This window comes from Peromyscus leucopus, chromosome 1 (genome assembly GCF_004664715.2).
Source record: "Peromyscus leucopus breed LL Stock chromosome 1, UCI_PerLeu_2.1, whole genome shotgun sequence".
Taxonomy (NCBI): domain Eukaryota; kingdom Metazoa; phylum Chordata; class Mammalia; order Rodentia; family Cricetidae; genus Peromyscus; species Peromyscus leucopus.
The window spans coordinates 120953808-120977846 of record NC_051063.1 but is presented as its reverse complement, the minus strand read 5'-3'; the positions used below and the strand labels follow the sequence as shown (position 1 = coordinate 120977846).

The 24039-nt window shown below is 46.0% G+C and overlaps 1 protein-coding gene across 1 annotated transcript in view; it reads left to right on the top strand.

Moving 5' to 3' along the window:
* Positions 1 to 1895: 1895 nt before the first annotated feature.
* Tmc3 (transmembrane channel like 3) overlaps positions 1896 to 24039 on the top strand; it is a 41398-nt gene continuing 19254 nt past the window's right edge. The window contains 11 exon segments of the mRNA XM_028873816.2: positions 1896 to 2144; positions 3258 to 3404; positions 9756 to 9831; positions 11998 to 12079; positions 14139 to 14245; positions 14830 to 14928; positions 15028 to 15170; positions 16628 to 16775; positions 17547 to 17590; positions 20268 to 20415; positions 21708 to 21817. Coding sequence (XP_028729649.1) covers positions 2056 to 2144; positions 3258 to 3404; positions 9756 to 9831; positions 11998 to 12079; positions 14139 to 14245; positions 14830 to 14928; positions 15028 to 15170; positions 16628 to 16775; positions 17547 to 17590; positions 20268 to 20415; positions 21708 to 21817 — 1193 coding nt within the window. The 5' untranslated portion in view covers positions 1896 to 2055.

Here is a 24039-nt window from a genome sequence, read left to right as displayed (position 1 = left end):
CACAGGGCAGTAAGGACCGGCTACCAGGGCCTCATTCACATGTCCTTAGCAGAAAGCAGTGGGGCGGTGCAGGGGATGGGTTGGGGGAGGATTCTGGACCAAAGAAACCATGAAGAGACCCTACAAATGTCATCATGTGAAAACTTTTATTTAAAGTGATCGTACACTTGAAAATAGCCAGAAAAATGGATTTTGACAGCTTCCAGGATAATGAAATGGTAAACACTCCAAACCATGTCTGTTCACTATCCCGATTTGACTCTATTTACATATTACTGTATATAAATATAACACACAGTACCCCTTAAATGTGTACAATCATATATCAATTAAAATATTCTAAAGTTAACAATAATTGTTAACTTTATTTAATAATTCATTTTATCAATCTCCATAAGAACACATTAAATCAAAACAGTTGTAAAAAAAAGAGAATTACTCATTTGATACAAGTTCTCTCTTGCCTTTGACCAGAGTTTTTGCTTGTGGCCAGAAATTAGAGCAATGGACTTATTTGCTGGTGCATTAAGGGGGTAGTGAATGAGCAAGTGAGTGAGACCTTCTCCCTCCCCACACTTGCAGCTGCCAATGCCTGCCTTCCTGCTCTGTTGTCTGCCCTGACCTCTGCTCACCGACATGTGGCGTCACAGAGGGCTCAGCAAAGCCAAAGCCTGCTTTCCAGAGCTGCATTATCTTGTTCAGCCACACACAGGTTAGTGAACTCGACTGTAAGCATCGAGTATTCTGGAGACTCACCAGCAAACAGGTTTGTAATTCACAAATGCGGGAAGGTCCTAGGGTTGGGATGAGATGTCTGGCTGAGAAGCCAGGATACAGCTAACAGGGGAAATGTGCAGAAGACATGGGAATAGGCTCCATGTTGCCCGTGGCTGGGACAGGGAAGAGTTTGGGGCCTTTGTCCAAGGCCTAGTATGGGAAAGGTGTCTTATTTTCAGAGGCTAGTTATTTTTTGATCTCCAACATACATGGATCTTCAGAGTCTTGTTTTCTAAAGATTTCTTTTTGAAGAGAGAGAGAGAGAGAGAGAGAGAGAGAGAGAGAGAGAGAGAGAGAGCCACGCACATGCAGATGTCCACAAAAGACAGAATAGGTCATCAGGTCCCCTGATTTTGGAGTTACAGGGGGTTAGTGAGCTGAACTCAGGTCTTCTGGAAGAGCAGCACATTCTTTTAACTGCTAGGTCATCTCTCCAGCCCTTAAAAAAACCTTAATATTTCTCAAACTCAGTTTTATGGTGTCATTGTATGTATTGATATGTCCACACTTAATACATGTAAAACTATAAAGTAATTCTGTTTTTATTACTAGAACACAGAAGTCTTTAAGGTTGAAATGCCATTATTTCTGGCATTTCCTCGCAAATGGTAGGTGGCAAGGAAAATGTGGGTAGAATTAAGGCAACCGTGGCAAAATGTAAGTGGTAAATCCGTGTTGGAAGTAACCAGATGTTTATGGTACTGCGGCGACAACTTTCTGTAAGCTTGACATCTTTCAAAGTACAAAAACAAAAGGATGTGAAGGGAGGGGAAAAAGAACAGAACACTATTGTCTGGGCCTGGGTAGCTGTGTGCTTGCTGTCTCTCAGTCCCTTCTGGTGAGACAAGAATGAGAACACCTCACCCTGCCTTCTGTGGTCCCTAAGCATTCAGTGACTATCAGTCACGGTGAGATGCAGTGGAGTTTGCGAGTCTCTGAGTTCTGTCTGGGCAGAGAGGATTGCAGATAGACTTTGGGAAGAACCAAGTCATCCCTAGACCACCAGGCCACGCCTCCTACTGTCCAGATCCCAGCCAATGAATATGGGCACGCCCTCCTCACTATTACATATGTATGACCCTGGCTGGCCTCCTGGCTTCTTTTCTGCCCCAACACCAGATGCAGGCTGGCATTTGCTCCTGCTTCTGAGGGAGGAGAGCAGATCAACTCTGCAGGCCCCTTTCCAAAAGCTCATTCAGAACAGACCCCTGCCTGCAGGCTCCCAGCATCCCAGCTCCCTGGCTATCCCCAGGGACCACTGGCAGCAGACCAGGCCTCATGAAAACCTCAAAGGCATCCCAGCGCTACAGAAGCATCCGGAGAAACGCCAGCCAGTGCTACCTCTACCAGGACTCTCTGCTGCTTGGGTGAGTGCCCTGTTGGGGTCTCCAAAATGAATGCATACACTTACTTCTCTGGGGTACATGGAACCGGGGTGTCAACCACAGCAATGCTCGGAGAGGGAGAAGCTGCAAGCTGCTGTTGCTGACAGGAGCTGTATGCTGCGTGCACTTTATTGCCCTCCAATTCCACCATAGGCTTTTTCTGCCTGTCCCTGCTTCCTTGATTGCTAGTGTCGGAAGAGAGCAGACAAGACACCTGTCACCTCAGACAAATCAGGTGTTCACTGGAAAGGCTTCTGGTGACTTAGACGTGGGCAAGGGTGGGAACTGAATGTGTTAGGTTTTTGTCAGGAATGGTTTTTGTTAAATACTGAAACCTCCGCTAACTCTGGAGAAATTTTTCCTTCAAGGAAATAAAAGACATCTCAATTAGAATTAAAGAAAATGTTTTCTCATTAAAAAGCTATAGATTATTCATCTCCACTTAAAAAAATGTACTGAGTTACATATTAAATATAGCTAGGAGGGAAAGGCTCTGTTATAAGTTGAAAAGGTGTTCTTCTACACAGTTGCTGTGCCCTGGGGGAGTCTGCCCCATGCATTCACTTAACTCATGTTTTCTTTGAAAAAAAAAACCCACTTACTAACTCTCTTGTCTTGGATTTAAAATGTTTAAAATGAACACAAGTGAACAGAGAGGCATCTCTAGGTGATACAGGTTTGTGTTCATTTCTTTGGCCTTCAGTGCAAGAGAAGGAGACATTCTTCCTCTAAATTTGGCTGGTCACCTCCGTGAGCCTATACATGAGATTGTATCCCCTACCAAAACTGCTACTCCTCAAGAGTGAACTCAAACAGGGAAATCCTCCTCTGCTCTCTCCTTTGATGTCTCTCACCTTGAGAAGTCATTCTTTTTCACCGACCACTGAAGTAATAGAATCCCACAAATGAGTTTCAGTGGGCTGCTGACTCCCAGTCACACACACACACACACACACACACACACACACACACACACACACACGCCATACAGTTGACCCCAGGATAGTGAGATGCAGAAATTACTCAAGAAAGATGCTCTTTGCTGGAAGCAATGCTATAATCGGATTTCCTCCATGACGCCCCGTTTCCATTCAGTAACTCGGATGACAGTTTTAATGCTGATGAAACGGGGGACAGCAATGATCCGGAACAAATCTTCCAGAATATACAGTTCCAGAAAGATCTCATGGCAAATATCCGCTGCAGACCCTGGACCATGGGACAGAAGCTGCGGGCACTGAGGTAAGGCCTCTGTGGCAATCATTAATAAAAGGGAATATACTTTATGATAAACAACCACATCCTGCCCATGGAAGCTGGGGTGAAGAGCCATGCGAGAACTGTGACTCTCTGGCGTCTGACTCAGAAAAGTCCCAAAGATGCTTGAAGGGACCATCTAGTCACGTAGCTGTTACAGAGTGTGTGTGTGTGTGTGTGTGTGTGTGTGTGTGTGTGTGTGTGTGTGTGTGTTGTGTGCTGTGTGCTGTGTTGGCAGACAGTTTGGGGTTTCTAATCTCTTTTCTGAACACTAGATTTCCACATCGTCTCCCAACTCACAGGAGACAGGTAAGAGCCAGCATCAAAGATACATGCCCTTAACTCCCTGGTTTATCTCTCCTGGGAAGGAACTCTCTTCAGTGGCCAGGTTATTAGGATATTTTGAGTCTGTTAGAGACTCCGATTCCCTCAAAGTTAATTTATAGTTATGAATTCCAATACTACCTCTTTCCACCTCCAGCTGTTTGACGTTGGACAAGTTTCCTCATTTCTCCAGATCCAGGATCCTCTCTTTGGAGCAGAAGTGGTGGTAAACAATGACTCCTACCTCCTGCAACAGTGTTGCAGAAAATATCAACAGCTAAGCACTCAGAGTGCTGTCAAAAACATTGCCTGGGGCGCCTCTCAGCCAGAGCGAGACACCACCAGAGATGAACCCAGTCTCCCCTACCCTCTCTATCTCCTCTCATCTCTGTGACACTGAGGATGGAGCCCAAGGCTTCATGCATAATAGTCCATACTGGACCACTGAAATACATCCCAGGTCCCCAGCATTTTTTGATATTCATTTAGCTTAATCCTTTTGTCCACTCAAGTTTGAACTTCTGAAGTTTGAGTTTATTGAACATTAGATGTGCTGAGCATTGTGGGTGTCAGCTATGTGTTCAATATGGAATATGCATGCCTAAGAAGGGAGTGATTGCCACAGATCCCATAAGGAAGCTGGCGGCATGGTCTTCGTGACTGATGCTACTGAGCTGTGGTGGTGAGCATTATGTTTAGAGGATAAATTTACTGTGCAGCAATCCCCATAACTGCTGTTCAGGCACCTCCTGTGTATCCAGAACTACTGTCCCATCATGCTCTTCTGGGTGGTTTTCTAGATGTCAGTGTGCATTCCTTTTCCTCCATACCTCCCGTCTATCAGGCTGGTGCATCTTCCTATCAAATCACCCTTTTTTGAGATTTGCATCCCAGTCTGACCAAAAGGCCCCTCTGGCTAAAGACATTCACACTTTCATCTCGAAAGGCTAGAGTGGGTTCTCATCTGCCCACTTCCCAGGTCTGTTTCTGGATCTCATCATCTCCATTCTTTGAGGGTGGGCTGGGCAGTGCTGTGCCCACTTGTCAAATGAGAAAGATCGATTGAGACCTTAAGAAAGCAGCCTGAGCAAATGCAGCCAGTGAGTGCCCAAAATAGAAGAGATTTCCTGGAGGATTGAGGGTGGGGGTGAGAACATGAGCGATTGGGTTGGGGGTGGGGCAATGGAGTGGGAGAGTGCTGAAAGAGACTACTGCAAAGTGGGGGCGTTTCCCAGTCAGGTCAAATTCTGGTGCAAGGGAGTCACCCAGGAATCTTCAAGGATGACCCCAGCTTACATGCCTAGCAATAGTGGATATGTAGCCTGAACTGGCCATCTCTTGTGACCAGATTGGTGTCCAGCCCAATTGTCATCAGAGAGGCTTCATCCAGCAACTGGTGGAAACAGATGCAGACCCAGAGCTAAACATTAGGCAGAGTTTGGAGAACCCTGCAGAAGATGGGAAGAAAGAACTGTAGGAGCCAGAGGGGTCAAGAACACCACAAGAAAACTCACAGAATCAACTAACCTGGGCTCATAGGGGGTCACAAAGACTGAACCAACAACCAGAGAGCCTGCAAGGGACAACCTAGGCACTCTGCATATATGTTACAGTTGTGGGGCTTTGTCCTCTTGTGGGGCTTCTAACAGTAGGAACAGGAGCTGTCTCCAACTCTTTTACATGCTTTTGGGACCCTACTCCTCATACTGGGTCACCTTGCCCAGCCTTGAAACATGGGGAGGTACTCAGTCTTACTGCAACTTGATATGCCATGTTTTGTTGATACCCATGGGAGACTTGCCCTTTCTGAAACAGAAAAGGAGGAGGTGTAGATTGGGAGGTGGGAACAGAGGGGACTTGGGGGAGGGGCTAGGAGGAGGGGAGGGAGGGGAAACTGTGGCCAGGATATAAAATAAGTAAATAAATAAATTTATTAAGAAAAATAAGCTATATGCTCTAACCCCAAGTCCAGGTCTGTGTTAACCATAGACATCTTATGTAATCTTTGGGGCAATCAGTTTAAAGCTAAAGACGATTAAGTTCTACCAGAACTTTCAAACACCATTCAAAAATGACAATTTTTTATCTGAGTAATGGGAAGTTAAACTGTGTGTGTGTGTGTGTGTGTGTGTGTGTGTGTGTGTGTGTGTGTGTGTCTGTGTGTCTGTGTGTGTAAGAAAGAGAGAGAGAGCTGACTTGCATGTGCAATGCCCAGGGGTCAACGTCATCCATCTTCCTGTCACTCTCCACCTTATTCTTTAAGGCAAAGTCTCTCACTGAACCCGGAGCTCACTATTCCAGCTAGACTAGCCGGTCAGTGAGTTCTCTATATCATGTCTCCTCTCCCACCCACTTGGTGCTAGGCTTACAAATATACGCTGTTGTGCCCAGCTTTTACCTGGGTTGGGTATCCAACTTCAGTTTCCCATGATAACACCATAAGCAAGTGTAGTGGTTTGAAAGAAAATGGCCCCCAAAGGGAGTAGCACTATTAGGAGGTGTGGCCTTGTTGGAGGAAGTGCGTCACTGTTGGGGGCGGGCTTTGAGGTCTCTTTTGCTCAAGCTTCCCTCAGCATGTTTGTCAGTTGACTTCCTGTTGCCTGCAAGATGTAAGACTCTCAGCTCCAGCCCCACATCCGCCTGCATGCCTCCATGTTCGCCACCATGATAATAATGGACTGAACCTCTGAAACTGTAAGTGAGCCAGCTCCAATTAAATGCTTTCTTTGTAAGAGTTGCCTGGGTCATGGTGTCTCTTCACAACAATAAAAACCCGCACTAAGATGCGATTCATTCCCTTGAGCCGTCTCCCCAGTCCAAATTAAACCCTTTTAAATATTGAGACCAGAACAGAGCTGCTTACCATTCTTTCAGATAACTTCAGGAATAAAACACAAACTCGGATGTCTGGTGAACTCAGTCACGTGGCCTGACTCACCGGTGCTCCAAAACTGTTAGAGGCAGGCCACACCTCAGGCTGACAGCAAGGCTCCTCTGTCATCCCCTTGTGACCCGTGTCTCTTGCTCTTTACCTTGAAAAGCTACTGGAGCACCACTGCTCTAATTGGATCCACCCAGGCTTGTCCTGGTATCTCTGGAGGCTGCAGAAGGCACTGAACCCTGACTGCTTAGAAATCAAGGAAGGACTCCAACACCAGTAAAAGCTATCTGTCTTTGACGCCACACACGCTTGCTCCCTGTTTCTGGGCCTGCGTTGTGTTCCCCTCCCTTAGCTCTCTACACCTGTCATCCTCCACCACAGAGCTGCTGTGACCTCCTCTTCAGCACTGCATCTTGACAGCTGGGTCATCTTTACTGAGCAGGAAGCCCTTCTAGGACAGCTCTTTTATGAGAGGGCTGGGGAGCCAGACCATATCCACGATAGGTTTCTAAAGCCCTGCCAGGGACCAGGCCTTAGTTTCGGTTTACTGGAACTGCCTGGGGCTGAGCACACAGTCCTCTGGAAGACCACAACTCAAGGGCAACCAATGAGCAGGTGCCCCACAGCCGTCTGTTGGCTAAAGAGAGCTTTTCCTACCCTGTAGCTGGAAGGTCCCTAACCACTAGAGCCTCCCACCAATCAGCCCCCAGACTAATCTTTCCTCCACCATTTAGCACCAGATTAATCCCTCCTCCCTGGAATTCTCCTAACTTTGCTTAAAAGGAGCTTGTGACCTCCCTTTGGGGTCACAATTTGCCACCCCAACATGTTGGAAGTAATAAATGCTCTTGATGATTGCATATGTGACTGATGATCTCTCTTGGGGGCTTCTCTCAAACCTCAACATTTTATGCATGTCTATATTCCACTGTCCTTGACCCAAAATAAGAATGCAAAAAATACATACAAATAAGATGGAATTATTTGCCATTTTGACTTGTGCAGTATTTTATTTTTTACATGCATACTGTATATCTGTTTAAAAGAGCTCCCTAGTGTGATGGGCATGGCATGGGCTAGGACATCAACTTTCATCCTTTCTGTACCTGTTATTTTGATCAGAGTAGAGCCAGTAAGTGTGGGTGGTAGGCTACAATAATGAGGGAATTAAAACTCAGAAGGGGAAGACAGGAGGAAGAGGAAGTTCAAGGTCATCCTTGGATATATAGCAAGTTCAAGGCCAGCCTGGGCCACACATGAGACCCAGACTCAACAAAAACAAAATGCAATTAAGGTATTGCAGTTAGTGGAACAGAAGTCTAAACTCCAGAATTTGATGAAGTAATGATTTGGGGAGGTCACCTTGTCTGTGGAAACAGGAACTGACTTGTCCCTTATGCTCCCAAAGGCTTTATGTTCAGTGGGTATTGTCAGGGCAGCTTGGGGAAGTACATACAGGAATGCCCTATTAAATAAACCTGTCAAACCCACAAACTGATTGAGTGGAACTGAGCTCTTCAACACTGAATGTAACTCCACAGAGAGGCTGATCATCGGGGGTGGATGAGTAGCTCTGCCTTGGGGTAGATTATTATGTGTGTGTGTGTGTGTGTGTGTGTGTGTGTGTGTGTTTGTAATCATTAGATTATTTGAACAGTGTGCATCTCTGAGAGCCTCTGACATCAGCTCAGCTCATGGTGCTAACACTCACATTCCAACCCTGTTACTCATTCAGTTATTATTTTAACCATAACTATCCCAGTGAATTCAGCCTACTGTGTGTATGTACATGTGCATAGTTGTGTGTTTGTGTATGAGAGAGAGAGAGAGAGAGAGAGAGAGAGAGAGAGAGAGAGAGAGAAGGCACATGCCTGTGTACATACTGTGGAGACTAGAGGATGGACTCTGGTGCCATGCCTCAGGACTCTCTCAACCTCATTTATGAAACAGGTGTCTTATTTGTCTGGATCTGGCCTCACCAAGCAGGCTAGGTCAACTGGCCTGTTTCCAGGACTGAAATTCCAAGTGATCACCATCACACCTGGATTTTTATGTGGATTTGGGAGATTGAATTCATGTTTTCATGCTTGTAAGGAGAGCATTTTATTGACTAAATAAATTATTCCAATTCCAAATGCTGTCCATTTTTAAGAATCAAGTATTTTCTGGGTAAGGTGGCATGTGCCTTTAATCCCAGCAGTTGAAAGGCAGAGGTCAAGTTCATTGGCATATAAACCCAGCTTTGTTACACTCATTAACTTGACAGTGCCCCTTTCTTGAAGCAGGCTCCTTGAAGAAAGGTATGGCTTCCACTCCTAAAGAAGTGACTGAAAGGGGCTGGGGAGACAGTGATCTTCCAGAGAACTGGGGTCAGTTCCCAGGACATACAGTTGCAGCTTGCAGTGGTCCATAACTCCAGTCCCAGGGGATCTAACTGCCTGACCTCCACTGGCACTGCATCATTCATGTGGTACACAAACATATATGCAGACAAACATTCACACGCGCAAACATAAAACCTCAAGAAATACAATAGGAAGAAATGCCTGAAAGAGCCAAGTCGTCAAGTGGAGGAGCTGATGTATATTGGCTGCTCTTGGGATACTCAAAGCCTGTGATCCCCAGCCAGCCACCAGCCTAAGAAGCACTTGGGAGAAATTCAGTCATAACTACTGGTGTGAATTCACTATTTCCAATTAGTTCACCCACATAAATGTTATGACAGTTGTAAGATTTGTGTGTGTGTATGTGCGTGTGCACACACCTGTGTGCTCGAGCACACCTGCGTGATTTTCTGTGCACCATGTGTGTACAGGTGTCTGTGGAAGTCAGAAGATGGCATCCAATCCCCTGGAACTGGAATCATAGGGGGCTGTAAGCCACCATGTGGATGTTGGGATGAGGACTTGGGTTCTCAGAAGGAGCAGTAAGCAGTCTTAACTCCTACACCACCTCTCCAGCCCCTTAGAATAGTTTTAAAGGCATTTTCTTGCTAGCAAAAGTCAGGAAATGTAATATGTTAATTCTCCTCCTCTATCGGTTGGTATTCTTTTCCTGCTGTGCCTTCTCATATTTTGAAAAATGTTGAATGTGATAAAGTTGTGGTAACTTTTACGTTTTTCTTCTCTCAGACGAGCAAAGGAGATTGTACTGAAGTTTGAAGGGAGGTTGACTAGGACCCGAGGCTACCAAGCAGCAGGAGCAGAGGTAAAGAGCACACACGTGTGAGGCCCAGCCAGCCTCCTCTCCTGCTGTGTCTAGAACCCAGAAGCCTCCATTGTCCCAGTCATCACCCGTAGGTTAGGAGCACCCAGCGTTAATAACTGCAGAAGGGGGGATGAGTCAGCAAGTTCAAACTACGCCAAACCTGGCTCTTAGTCCTGGGTACCACCTGTTATCAGGTGCATGTTATAGGTAAGCTTAGTTCATGGGGAAAAGGAAAGTTTTTGTGAGAATAATCCAGAACCCTTCCTGAGTGACTCAACCCCTTACCTGTAAGTGGCACTTGCTTCATCCCTATATTTGGCTGTCACCATGGCCCTCACATTGAAGTCGAAAAGGACTGGGTGCCACTCCCTGAGCTCTGCTGATCCTTCTACTGATGAGCCGATGGCTGCCCGAGGAAAGAAAAGAACTTTCTGGGGGCTCATGATAAGACAGGCATATAGTGAGAACTGGAGCTCAGATCTGACTCCTGCCCTGTGCTTCCGTGACTTCAGGACCTTAAAACAGTGCAGAGACCTGATGCTCACTAAGCCCAGGCCTTTGCTCAAGGATGCTTGAGCAGCCCTGCCTTTGAGGACCATAGGGATGGGAGGGGTCAGAAAGTTTGGTGTATTTCTGGGCTCTGGATATGAGGCAAGTGTGCAAAATGCAGATAGTGCCAGGCAGACATAAGAAAATGTCAAGGAAGACCAGTGACCCTAACAAGGAGAATTCAGAGACAGAGATATCTGCTCCTGGCTGTTCACATGCAGTCTGTGTGATTGCTCATGGGAGTAGCGCCTGTCGTTGACTTGGTTCTCAAATCATGAGCTAAAGACAGTTCCAACTTCTGATAAAACTCAGATGTCCATGTGCAAGCAGCCGTCTGCCCTCAGCAGATGCATCCAGAATGACATTATCCTGTGAGTCTGTGTTAGGACTGTGTGCTGTCTTACAGTTGGGGACGCGGTAATTACATTTGTGGCTCTTCCTTGTGCAGTGATATCATTTGCTTCCAACACAAAGCAGGGCTGTTTGTGTGTTAGAATGCATAACCTGTCAGTTTTGCTGGAGAGCAGAGCCGGCATAGGCCACATACTGCTTTGTTCTCCTCTGAGAAGGAGAGTAATGATTTCATACTCTTGGCAATGGTGTGGCAAGTCCACAAGACAAAATTCCCGAGCTTATTCTTGGCAGCTTTGACCAGGACCAAGGCCAGGAACTAGCTTGTAGGATACAAGATGAATCTGGGGTAGAGCTCATTTTCAGGGTAGATTCTAGACTTTTGGTCTTTTAAAAAGGGGTGCAGATAGAATCATCTGGGGAGCTGGTGAATCAAATGGATTTATAGGCTCCACTCACCTATAAATCTACTAGGAGCTACTAGGAGTCTGTGCCTGGGTCAGATGGGTATCTTGAGATAACATTCTTCATGTGATTTCCACTTTCCTAGTCCTCAACCCATGAATAAGGCAGGCTTTGACCCAAAAGAACATAGATCTCAGCCGGGCGTTGGTGGCGCACGTCTTCAGGCGGATCTCTGTGAGTTCAAGGCCAGCCTGGTCTCCAAAGCAAGTTCCAGGAAAGGCGCAAAGCTACACAGAGAAACCCTGTCTCGGAAAAAAAAAAGAAAGAAAGAAAGAGAGAGAGAGAGAGAGAGAGAGAGAGAGAGAGAGAGAGAGAGAGAAAGAAAGAAAGAAAGAAAGAAAGAAAGAAAGAAAGAAAGAAAGAAAGAATATAGATCTCATGGCTGGGGTGTAGCTCAGGTGGCAGAGTGGTTGCCTAGCATGTGCAAAGTCCTGATCTCAATTAGCATCACACTTACTTGATGTTGTGGGGTCCCCACACTTGGGAAATATAGACAGGAAGATCAGAAGTTCAAGATTATATGTAAGTACACAGTGAATTTGAAGCCAGCCTAGAATTCATAAGAGTCTGTCTCCAAAAAGAAACGCAGACCCCATAGCACAGAGTGCAAACTGGTGTACCTTGCCTGGTCAGGACACAGGGAAAATACAGGGCTACTTTGGTCTTGGAAATGTTTAGTGGCCATAATTAAAGGTTCTGTGGGTGCGTCCGGGAGCCCCTCTTCTACCCAGAACCCCAGAGCCCTGGCCATTACCAAGGTTATGAATGAGACGTTTTCTAATCATGGCCTCTCCTGTCTAGCTCTGGCGGAAATTCGCCCGTTTGGCCTGTAACTTTGTGGTCATCTTCATTCCCTGGGAAATGAGGATAAAGAAAATTGAGAGTAAGTATCCACTGGACGAGTGGAGGCGGATGTGCAGCTGTGGCCAGCACGCAGCCTAAGGCGTCTGGTGAGCCTTGGCCGTTTATGGCATAGAGTCAGCCAGGGTACTTACACAGCTGGAGACCCTGCTCATGTGGGGATGAAGAGATGGAAGACCTAGTGCCCTCACTACCTCCCAGAAAGGGCAAAGTCCCCAGGCTGCATTTCTACATTCAGCCATGGCTTCGTGTTCATTCCTAGTGCGTTCATTCGGTCAGAGAGCGCAACTCTGAAGGATCAGTGAAAAACTGTAAGGAGAAGTAAGATGTAATTCCCAGATATAAACATGAAAATACATGTTTTTTATAGAAGACTGAGAGCATTTAGAAGATCCATGCTAAAAATAAATAAATCATACTCCAAATCCCTTTCTCCTCCTGGCCCACATGCACAGAGGATAAACAAACTTTAAAATGTCCCAAAGTGAAGAAAAGCATCAATCTGGAGCCAAGATGATGATGTTCTTTTGAAAAGACAGGGGGACATTTATTCAAAGTTGGAGACTTTCCCAAAAATCAGTTCCCAAATTTAATGCAATTCCACAAATATGCTCAGTGTATTGCTTAGAGTCCTTGATCACATGATCATAAAATGCAAGAAGGAAAACATCCTAGAGATAGATTGGGAGACAGGAGAAAGAAAATATTCCCAAGAAATTGCATGAACAAAAGGTAAATAAAATATATTAATAAAAGTTAAAAACCAAACAGCACAGAGCAGCACTGTGTGGGGACTGACCGACATTCAAAGGAACAGGCAAACATTTCAGAAACAGATAAGAAGGCAGACCACTACTCCTACACCCAACTGTTACTGGAGTCAATAGAAATCACTCTGTAAATATTGCCAGGACAATTGATTCAGACCTTTCAAAGAGTAAATCTAGTCCTTTCATTTTAATATTCTATTAAATAGTATGAATATACAGTCAGAAATCATGAAAATCATTGAAGAAAACATAAGAAATGAGACCTTAGCATAGAGACCTGTTTAATCATAAAAGTGAAGGGGGAAGTTGTCCAGAAAACTGCTTTTTAATTTACTTATTGGAAAATGCTTTTTAAAGATTTGTTTCTTTTCAAGTATGTGGGAGTATTACCTGCATGTGTGTCTGTTCACCACATGTGTGCATTGCCCACAGAGGCCAGAAGAGGGTATCTGGAAGTGGAGATGGTTGTGAGCCACCATGTGGATCCTGGGAATCATACAAAAGTCCTCTGGAAAAGCAGCTGATGCTCTTAGCTGCTGAGTCATCTCTCCAGCCTCAGAAAATAGACTTCACATACATAAAAAAAAATCAAAGACTAGATGGAAAGTTAGAAAAATCAAGTTCGATATTACAATGGAGTTAAATGCTCTCTTACCTTGAAATTTAGAGGAAGTGTGTATATACAGAAGGTTACAGAGTTTCTATATACCCTTTATCTGGCTTCCTTGGTTGTTAACACCTTGATATTTTTAATGCTGAAATTTAGACAAAGCATCTTAGAGAAACCTTGGAATGCACAAAGTGATTCAAAATAGGACAGAAGTAGCCGGGCGGTGGTGGCGCACACCTTTAATCCCAGCACTGGGGAGGCAGAGTCAGGCGGATCTCTGTGAGTTCGAGGCCAGCCTGGGCTACCAAGTGAGTCCCAGGAAAGGTGCAAAGCTACACAGAAACCCTGTCTCAAAAAACCAAAAAAAAAAAAAAAAAAAAGGACAGAAGTATATGAAAGTCTTGAAAGTTTCTAACTTTCCAAAACATGCATAAGTTAATAATTTTTTTTTTTGGCATGCTAGCTGAGTACAGCAGCAGGAACATTATCAGGTAGCGGTCCTGGTGAACTAGAGCTAGCCTTTCGTACGTACGTAGAGCTGGAGACCAGGCACAGGATGCTGACCCAGCCGGTGGGGGGCGTCAATACAACACCACTCTTCCTGTGTGTGCTGCTGGTGGAGGTGAATGCAGTGCCGCTGGAGGCAGGCTTTCTGCTCCGTGAGGCTTGAGCCGAGCCACTCTCGTGTTGTCTGCCCATAGGTCACTTCGGATCTGGCGTGGCCTCCTACTTCATCTTCCTGAGGTGGTTGTTCGGAATTAACATAGTGCTCACGATGATGACAGGTGCCTTTGTTGTCATTCCTGAGGTAAGAGTTGTGCCAGGAGGTGCAAGGCGTGCGAGAGCGGCAGGCGCTATAACCTGCTGCCCTCATTGACATCATAGGAAGGCTAGGCAGGACATGGCAAGCTCTCCGCAGAAGAACGGGAATGTACCAGACTCAGTCACCACTGCTTAGATTTGCCGTGTATCACAAAAGAAGGTTTGAGCGAGGCAGAGACCAGTGAGGGTGAAATCTGAATTTCATATTATGTTGGTTTTCCTTTGATTATTTCGCCCAGTTGCTTAATGGTGTCAAAACCATTCCTATCCATATCTCTCCGGTCATGCAAGAAGAGGTGACACACTCTAATTGGTTGAGACGATGGTTTGCCTCCCCAGTATTCCAACTGAACTCCTTCCTATAAACAGAACTGTTCCTTTCCTCCGGGAAGAACCTCAGCAATCTAGCCACAGAAGCCACTACTAATCCTCTCACATGGGTTTACACAGTAATAGCACAGGCAAGCAAACCCTACTCATGGCATCTCCACAGGCACATGGGGAATCCACCATCCCTCTTATCTAGTCCCCTAGCCCAGAGGAACATCTCAGCCCTTCCTCTCTTACCAGCTGATCGCAGGCCAGCCCTTTGGAAGTACAGCCAGCAAGACCATCCCCCAGGAGCAGGTCATGTCTGCACAGGATCTGGACACTGTCTGGTCCCTGGGGGTAAGGCTAATGTCATCTACACCCAGGCCTTCGGAAGGGCTGAAAGGGCCACAGTTCTGGGATCTGGGGATCAGAGATGACTCTTGGCTCTCTTTGCAGGGTTACCTTCAGTACTCTGTCCTGTTCTACGGGTACTACGGAAGAGAGAGGAGGATTGGGAGAGCCGGCTACCGCCTGCCCTTGGCATATTTCCTGGTGGGGATGGCAGTGTTTGCTTACAGCTTCATCATTCTCTTAAAAAAGTATGACTGTCGATTTCTCAAAACCATGTCTGGAGTTCAGTTAGAACACGTTTGATGATCTCACATCATCCTGTCAACAGCCCTGTAAAAGTTATGAGTCACTGTGGCCATTTTGTAGAGGAAGAGACCAAGGCTCGAGAGTTATATAATTTTAACCAGCACTTACTGTACATTGACTATTTTGTGCAAGGCTCTGTAAGGGGTTTGGAGAGACAAGTGTAGTGATTTATGTGTAGTGTGTGATTTTAGAAAATACCTTAGTTGCACTAATAAGACATGATCAATGACATCTAGGTGACTGGAGGCGGTTGAAAGCAGACAGCTCTCTTTGGTTGTGACCGGATGATAAAGCATTGATGCCTCCTGTCCATCATTGAGAGGAGGTCACCATATAAAAGAGAGCAAAGTGGCCTGAGTCAAGAGTCTTGCAGCGCCCACTGTGAGCTCCACTAGTTTCACCCAGAGCCCTGGGGCAACTCACTTTTCCTCTTTGCACACATTGGCTCAGAAAAGCACCAGGCTACTAGGCTTTCTTCCAGATGAACATCCTCTGCTTCTGTGTAGAGCTGGGGGGAAAGAGAGACAGAGACAGAGAGAGATGTGAGTAGACAAAGGAACTCTGAGCCTAGGGAGCGCCTGGTCCCCATTACCTCAGCTGCTATCTGTGGTCTCCTTTGTACGTTCACCCACTTGTTGCCCCGCCCCACTGTCCCAGCAGCAAAGTACACATAGAGGTGTTTGGGATCAGAAACTACACAGCAAATAAATAGGCAAACCCACAAAACTTGAAGAGATGTACAGTGGCTTGCAAGCCTGCTTCAGATGACTGAGGTCTCTCTAGCTCAGCTCCTGGTGGCGGCCTCAAGACCCCATCAGAACAATTCCAGTCCTTTACTAGGTGTTACTCTTTAAAAGCAACTCAGAACAGAATGTGAGAGCATGAAATGTAGCTGAGGAAGAAAGCCAATGATGGCCTAAAAGGCAGAGAGGGGAATCTCCCGCCTTCAAATATCTAAGGAATGTCCTGTGCAGGAGGAACTGGGCAGTTCTTGGGGAATCCCATGGGGAGGAGTTACCACAGGCAGAAGCGACAGGAACACGGCTGAATCTCAGAGGGATGGTGACCACTTTACCATCACAGCTGCAGACATGAGGTCTCCCGGGACAAGCATACCTCGATGGCCGCTGGTCACCACTGTGCCAATGGGAATGCCTACCAGAAGGACTCATGCAATAATTACCGTTGCCATTTTCATCCGGTGAAAGGATGAGCTGAGGGTCCAAGTGTGGTTAAAGTGCAGCCCATGCTCTGCTCGCCAAGCAGGGACGGAGGAGCTGTGCCAGAGGACAGCTTTGCCCAGGTCCCACAAAGTTTCCATGTCAGGTTGTGATATCCTAGAGAGAGCGGCCCCATCCCTGAGACCCAATCCTGTGACTGATGGGAGCCTCTCTTGCAGAATGGCTAAGAACTCCCGTACCAGCCTGGCCAGTGCTTCCAACGAAAACTACACCTTCTGCTGGAGGGTATTTTGTGCCTGGGATTACCTCATTGGGAACCCCGAGGCTGCAGAGAGCAAAACAGCCGCCATTGTGAACAGCATTAAGGTGAGTGAAGGCGGCACCAGAGTCCAGACTATCAAGACTGCAAGACAGTCTGCACCCCCTGCTGGCCGAGCCAGCACACTCCCTTTCCTCCCCACCCAGGGCAACAGACCCAGTGGAGGTCAACTTGACCAGGAAATGTACCTCAAGAACCCATAGGAAGTTAAGAATAAAAGCTCAAAACGACTCTTTTATTTCTATATATTGTTTCTTATTAAATTTTTGATTTGTGTATTTTTTATAATTTACATGGTGGATTCTTAAAGTCTATAAATGAAGAAATACTTCTTCTACAATATGTATATAAGCTTTTATCTTTAACTTAGAAGTCAATGTGATCAAAATCAGTCAGAGATGGGGCCAGCTGAATGTCATAGGCAACTAAAGGACACCTTATTCTGAGGGGAAAATATTTCAATGATCCAAAGTATCACAGCCTTTTCTCTCCATTCTTTCTTCCCACTCTCTGTTCTTTTGTTTAATTATTAGATAATTGATATCTAATTCATTGTTGTCAATAGGAACTTATAGAAGAAAGTCATAGCCATTGAAGATAAGAATTAAGATAGTGGATTAGTTGTGGGGGGATGATTTTGTTGATGTTCTTGTTTTTCTTTTTTCTTTTAGACCCAGGCTGGTTCCATACTTATTAGTGGATCCTCCTAAGGGCTGGGATTATAGGGTATACCACCATGCCCAGCTGGATACCTTACTCCTAGTGGTTATAATTGGTTGAGGCTAGGCTTCTAATGCTGCCTGTGTTTTTCCTTCCAGGAGGCCATACTGGAAGAGCAAGAAAAGAAAAAAAACAAAAACATGTAAGTATTAATATGCCCATTCATTAGTTTTTGCCTCATTTGGTACAAAGAGTTATTGAGTTATCTATGACTTATTTTCATAATTGTCAGGCAGCTCCTCCTTCCTCTTGTTGTCAGTCTCCTTAGTGATGTGACCTGTGGGAACCTCATTCCTTTCCCATAGCTGTCTCTAGGAGTGCTTCTGCCTTCTGTATCTTCTGCACCTGGACAGAGGGTCTGAAACTGACCAGTTTTCTGTTCTTTTACTTACACAATAAAATGGCTATCTTTAGTAACAATATCTAGTTTGCTAAGTAAAGGAAGACACATGAGTATCATTAGGATTAATTTTATTTAGAAACAATTCTTTGAGTTCCTAAGATACAAGGAGCATCCCATTCACAACCAGAGCCTTCTGAGATGACCTACTGGGGGCCAGGTTTGCCATGAGATCTTTAAACGGAGACCCAGTGGAATGGAAGGATGCTGCCATGAAGGGGCAATGGCCCTGTCCTCATTAGGAAAGGCATGTCCACCTGCCTCATTGCATGGTCCTGTTAAATTTGTAGCTATGGCTACTGGGGCAGTGCTAGAAAGAGCTGTATGCAAGCAGCTGGGAGAGGTGGATTCCAGCCCTCCCTGGCATAAACCCCAGTGACCCAGAAAGCTGACCCATAACCTATTTGACCAACACATCCTCTCCAGTGTAATGGCAGGATGGGCCCCATCAGGCCTCTCAGAGACTAGAGCATAAGCCCACCACAGTCATCTACAGTCTCTAAAAGCACAGACCTCAGTTTGCGTTAGCATCCCTGACAATGGGATACAAAGTCTATGTCTTTATCATATCCAATCAAATGTTTAAATGACCCCTGGAATTTGAAAATGATCACCACCTTTAAGTTCATTCTAGACCCAAGAGGTCTTACTTAACAATTCATTACTGGTGAACCCAGAAAGAACCAGTTTTCAAGTCCTGGTCCTCATCACTTTGTGCAGAGGAAGACAGAGATGCAGCAGGTACTCGAGACCAGAGAAAGAGGGGATTATTATTGTCCACTTGGCTCCAGGCACAGCATACTTTGACTGGTATTATCACCAGGAAGGACGCCAGGTGCGTGGCCATGGGGAGCCAGCCATTGTGTCCACATCACATTCCTCCTAACTGGTACCTTGTGAGTAGTATGATCCTGGCAATGATGACTGTGTGCTTTGGAGGCAGGAGGATGGCATTGGTGGACCTAGCTGGCTCGGTGTTTTCTGTTCCAGCACTCCACAGCTCTGAGTCTGTGATGTTCCCCTTCCAAAAGAATAACCCCGTTGTCTAGCACACTATATTTCCTTTTTTACCTAGAAGATACCATTTACCATTTCATTTGGGAATCAGTTTTCTTTATGCAGATGAAGGGCAAAAGTGTACATAAAGGGAAACACCTTGACCTGCCCAAGCTCCCCAATAGTGGGACTTCATGGGAGGGGTGGTACACTTCTTGGATGCCCCTTCAAGTTATCTTGGCCCTTTCTGTTTCTCCAGGCAGTTATGCAAGCTTGCTCATACCTAGGCTAGCTACACATACAGTGCTGCTCCGGGAAGTGCTCACAGGGTCCTGGTCCACACTCATATACTGTCATCCACAAGCTGGGTACACTCTGGGTGAGACCACCTGTGGAGTCACCCTGTGCCACAGGAAATGGAATGAATGCTTTTCTCTCGTATGCTGGCTATGCTGGGAGCATTCCATCACCCTGGGAAGGCCTCCAGCTGTGTCCAGCTGTGGCAGACTCTACCACTGAGCCTCGTGGTGATGGCTCATCTCACCTCACTTCCTCAGCCTTCACTCCTGCTGGCTGGATTTATTTCCCAAGTCAACTCTCTGCAGACAAGCCTTTGCCTGGAGCATTGGCTTCAGGGAAACCAGGCTAAGGCTGGACCCAAAATGGACAGAAGGAAATGCTTTGGGAATAGACGGACTAGTCAGTTGCCTAGTACTTACAAAGGGGGGGAGGGTGCATGTTCTATGTAAATTCTAGAATCATTAATGATTTATAATCTCCCTACACTATCAGAGGAAGTACAATCAAACAAGGGAGGTGTGTTCCCAAATCCTTCTCATGGTGACTGAGTTTCCGGCTCATCTAACTCATATCAAAGTACTTAGATGTGCTGGGGGCTGTTCTGAGAGCTGTGGACACAGGGATGACAAAGACTGAAGATTCTGAGATCTCACACAACCCAGGGGAAAGACAACTAGTAGCCAAGTAAATACATGGCAGATACCAGACTCACAGTGTGGAATGATAGGTGGGTCCACCAACTGCCTTCTGAAAGACGGGAGGCCAGTCTTTCCCCCTTCCCCATTCCTCTTCTGCTGGAAATGTTATGTGAATTCCTGTCCACATCACAGGACTCTAATTGTGTGTGTGTGTGTGGAGGGGAGAGGTATGTATGTATTGGTTAGTGTAGGTATGAATATACATGTGTGTGCATGGATGCCAGAAGAAGCTATCGAGCATCTCAATCCTGTTTGATGGTTTCTTAGAGTTCCAAGCTGCTGGCTCAGTGAGTTTACAACATCAGATGTTGATGTCTCAGAAATGAGAAATTGGAGGTGGAGAGAGCAGAGAGGACCCCAAGCAGGGGAAAGGCCCCTCTCCCGAAGTCGCACCATCTGCATCCTGGTACTGCCTCTCTTTTCAGGGCGGTGACTGTCTGCCTGAGAATCATCGCCAACATCCTGGTGCTCCTGTCGCTGGCTGGGAGCATCTATCTCATCTACTTTGTGGTAGACAGGTCCCAGAAGCTGGAGCAGTCGAAGAAGGAGCTGACACTTTGGGAGAAGAATGAGGTACCCACTGACCAGCAATTATATTAGCAGGTTGCACTTTACTGGGGGCAGAGGTAGTAACAACATCCCTCTTCTCTGCTTCCTTAGTGAATTACATTGAAATGTCCCTAGAGATAAGTATAGCCTGCTAGTTCTAGAGTAGGGACCAGGGTCTTCAGGTCCAGCAGCATCAAGTCCTGGTGAAATGACTTGGAAGATCTTCATTTAAGAACTCCTCCAGGTGCTCACACCGACCCTTCTGGTTCAGCTTTGACCTGCTCACTGCTATTCCTTTGCATCCACACTCTCAGGCTCTGCCCACAGACCTGCATCTGTGACCACACTGACCCACAGTGTGTGCCTCCGATCCCACCAGCTGCCTCATCCAACACTTTGGCAGTTTCCAGAACCAGCCACACCAACAGTTTGGGTATTGAACAACCCACCCCCAATTGTGTGAATATCTCTGTAAAGAGAAAACTAGCAAGTAGGAGGGGAGGGGGAATTTCAGAATTTCTAATACTGATTGAGACTGTTGTCCTGAATGTGTGGTCCAATTTACCTACCAAGATTTCAAAGACAAAAATAACTCCAAACCACCTTTTGGATTACTCTGGTAAAAATAACCAGCATCCACTTTAAAAGCCATTAGATGGGCATACATCTGTCCTGTGTGTGTTCAGCTGTGTCTAATCATTTCTTAGAACCTGAGAGTATACCAGGTGGCCTCCTTGTATCTTATACCAGTTATGTGGATTAACGTAAATTTGTACCTCTTTGCACGTTTATAATGTGGCAAATTTTAAAACATCTGTTCAGGAAGTATTTCTTAAGTTAGCTCAAGCATCTTGTGAACCAGCTTAAATTCGCTTTTCTTTTGCCATAAGTCCAGACAAACAAGAGCCAGGCATGGTTCTCCAGATAATTAATCCCCCGTGTACAGAGGGATATTCAATTACGTCTCTGCCTTCCCCTTTCTGATCATAATAATCGCAATTATTTCCATCCTCCATCCAAGGTCAGGGAGGTATAAATACAATGAATTAGTGATTGGTAAATGTGACAGAAATGCTCCTGAAGCCCAGACAGCATACATAAGCATCGTCATGACCTTAAAGGAGAGTTCCAGAAAGGAACAAACTCATGATGGAATGGTGGTAGCCTTCTGAAAAAGGATAGCTCTCAAAGACTCAAGGGAAGTTTCTAAACAGGAACTCGGTGTCCCTGTGAATGGTAGGTAGCCATACAGAAAACCAAATGTGCTTGAGGAAAACTGGTGTGAGGAACTTGAGAAACACTTGCTCTCTCCACAGGTGAGTGTGGTGGTCTCCCTTGTCACCATGCTAGCACCGTCTGCCTTTGACCTCATCGCTGCCTTGGAGATGTACCACCCACGGACAACGCTGCGCTTCCAGCTAGCAAGGTATATAAGCCCCAGTGTGCTCAGCCATCATCCACCCACAAGGGGTAGAATCCCTGCAGAGCTAAGGCATGGTTCTCCTCCAAACTCAGCATGAAGCTTTCCCTAGGGACATAGCTCAAGAAAAGCTGGGGGCAATGGAGAAGAAAGGAAAGGAGTCAGGGAAGGAGAGAACAGAATGATGCGGGGTAACACAGTTGAGATTATGGGTAATGAAGAAGAGGAAGCAGAGAAAGAGGAGGAGGAGGGACAGAGGGAAAGAGGGGGGAAAGCAGGCAGGAAAAGCAGACACGAAAGAGCAGCAAGATGATAGAATGCATGTCTGGGTTTCCTCATTATTGAATTCCCTCTGTGGTTGGACTCTGAGTGGCCAAATAGACCCCCATTGTTTGCCAGACATGGGAGAGACAGCCCATGCTCCGCTACTAACTACCCCCACACAGAGTTGTATGATGCGCTGAGCTGTACCAAGACAGCCAGTGGCTGCAATAGCAGATGTCAAAAGCAGATGTGGCCCGAGCCGCAGCAGACTGTGTGTGCAAGAGAACATCCAAGACTGCCTCCTCGAGAGGTAGCGCCACATTGCAAGGGCTGGCTTTCTGGAAACCTGCTTTTCTTCCCTGGAGTTCTTTCTCCTCCACTTGAAGTGATGTATTGGTAAAGAGCAGGGTATAGGAGCTATCAGAGCCCTTAAGTATTTCCTCACCCTGCCCACACTGGCTTCTCCTAGGCCATCTTCTGTGACACCTCGTGACACTCCTCAAACCTCAGACCACTCTGAGAAGGATTGCTTCCACCCTGGAGTCAGTAAATACCTTCTGAAAAAGATGTAGCCACCAACATTTTATAATCGGCCATCTATGCATACATCTCCATCCCAACTGCAAGCTCTAAAGGAGAAACAGAAAAATAGCCTCTGCTGATAGGGCGAACAAAGGGCTGGGCTGTCTGGCAGCATTTTGTTTACTAAAATAGGTGAGGGTATTGCTTGGCTTGAAGACTCCAGTTCCTGGACTCCTGAAATCCTACTGCCCTAAAGACAGAAAGACATCCCTAGAAAGGTCAAGGAGTTGACCAAACCCACAGCACAGGATAGACCAGGGGCAAAGCTTGGGGCCCGCTCACCCTGCTGTTTTATTTATTTATTTATTTATTTATTTATTTATTTATTTATTTATTTATTTATTTATTTATTTATTTCACTGTTCCACTCTGCACCTCTCCAGCCTGGATAAGAGGTACCTTCCTCAGTTCCTTCCTTGCCCACAGGCACTGGGGAGAATCAATTCCATTATTGCATTTGGTGTAACAGCAATCCTATTACACAGATCGGCCTCGTTATTCATACTCAAAACCAGAGAAACAGAGCCACAGAGAGACATAACCTCAGACAAATGAGACATAATTTTGGAAATAAAAGCAAGACAGATTATTTCAGTCCCATTAACTCACCAGCAGACCAGGATACCTTTCATCCAAGATGCAGTGAGAACCCTAAGCTCCAGCTCTGTTAAGAACTCATCAGACCCATTTTCCGTCAGCACTCGCCATGTACCATTGGAGGGGCTGTGGCCACACAGGCTAAGGCACATGCTGAGATCATCCTGGGGTGATGCATCAGGGAGTCCCTTCATAGTTTCAGAGGAAAAGCAAGTGGCAAGGATGTCTCCTTGAGAAGCCGTCTACCTACACATGGCGTTCCCTGACCCTCATAGAGATGAAGGAGGCTGGTGTGGATGTGTGGGTCATTGTTTCCATGTGAAAGTAGTCTCCTTAAGATAAAGCTGTTTGGGGCTGGAGAGATGGCTCAGAGGTTAAGAACACTGGCTGCTCTTCCAGAGGTCCTGAGTTCATTTCTCAGCAACCACATGGTGACTCACAACCATCTATAATGAGATCTAGTGCCCTCTTCTGGCGTGTGGGTGTATATGCAGGCAGAACACTATGTAATTTTAAAAATTAATTGAAAAAAAAGATCTATCTTTAAAAAAAAAGATAAAGCTGTTTCCCTATCACTGGATTTGATTCCACATTTGCACATCACCGACCCAGTGAAGGATCTGCAGAGGCTACTTTCCTTGCCCATCTTATTTCTTTAGCCAGGTTTCCCATAAGACCCAAGGCTCCATTGTGGGCAATGCCAGGATGGTTCCCAAATATCCCACGCTGAGAGAACAGACACCATGTCTATAGTGATTGGCACAGACTTCCACAGGCGGATCCCA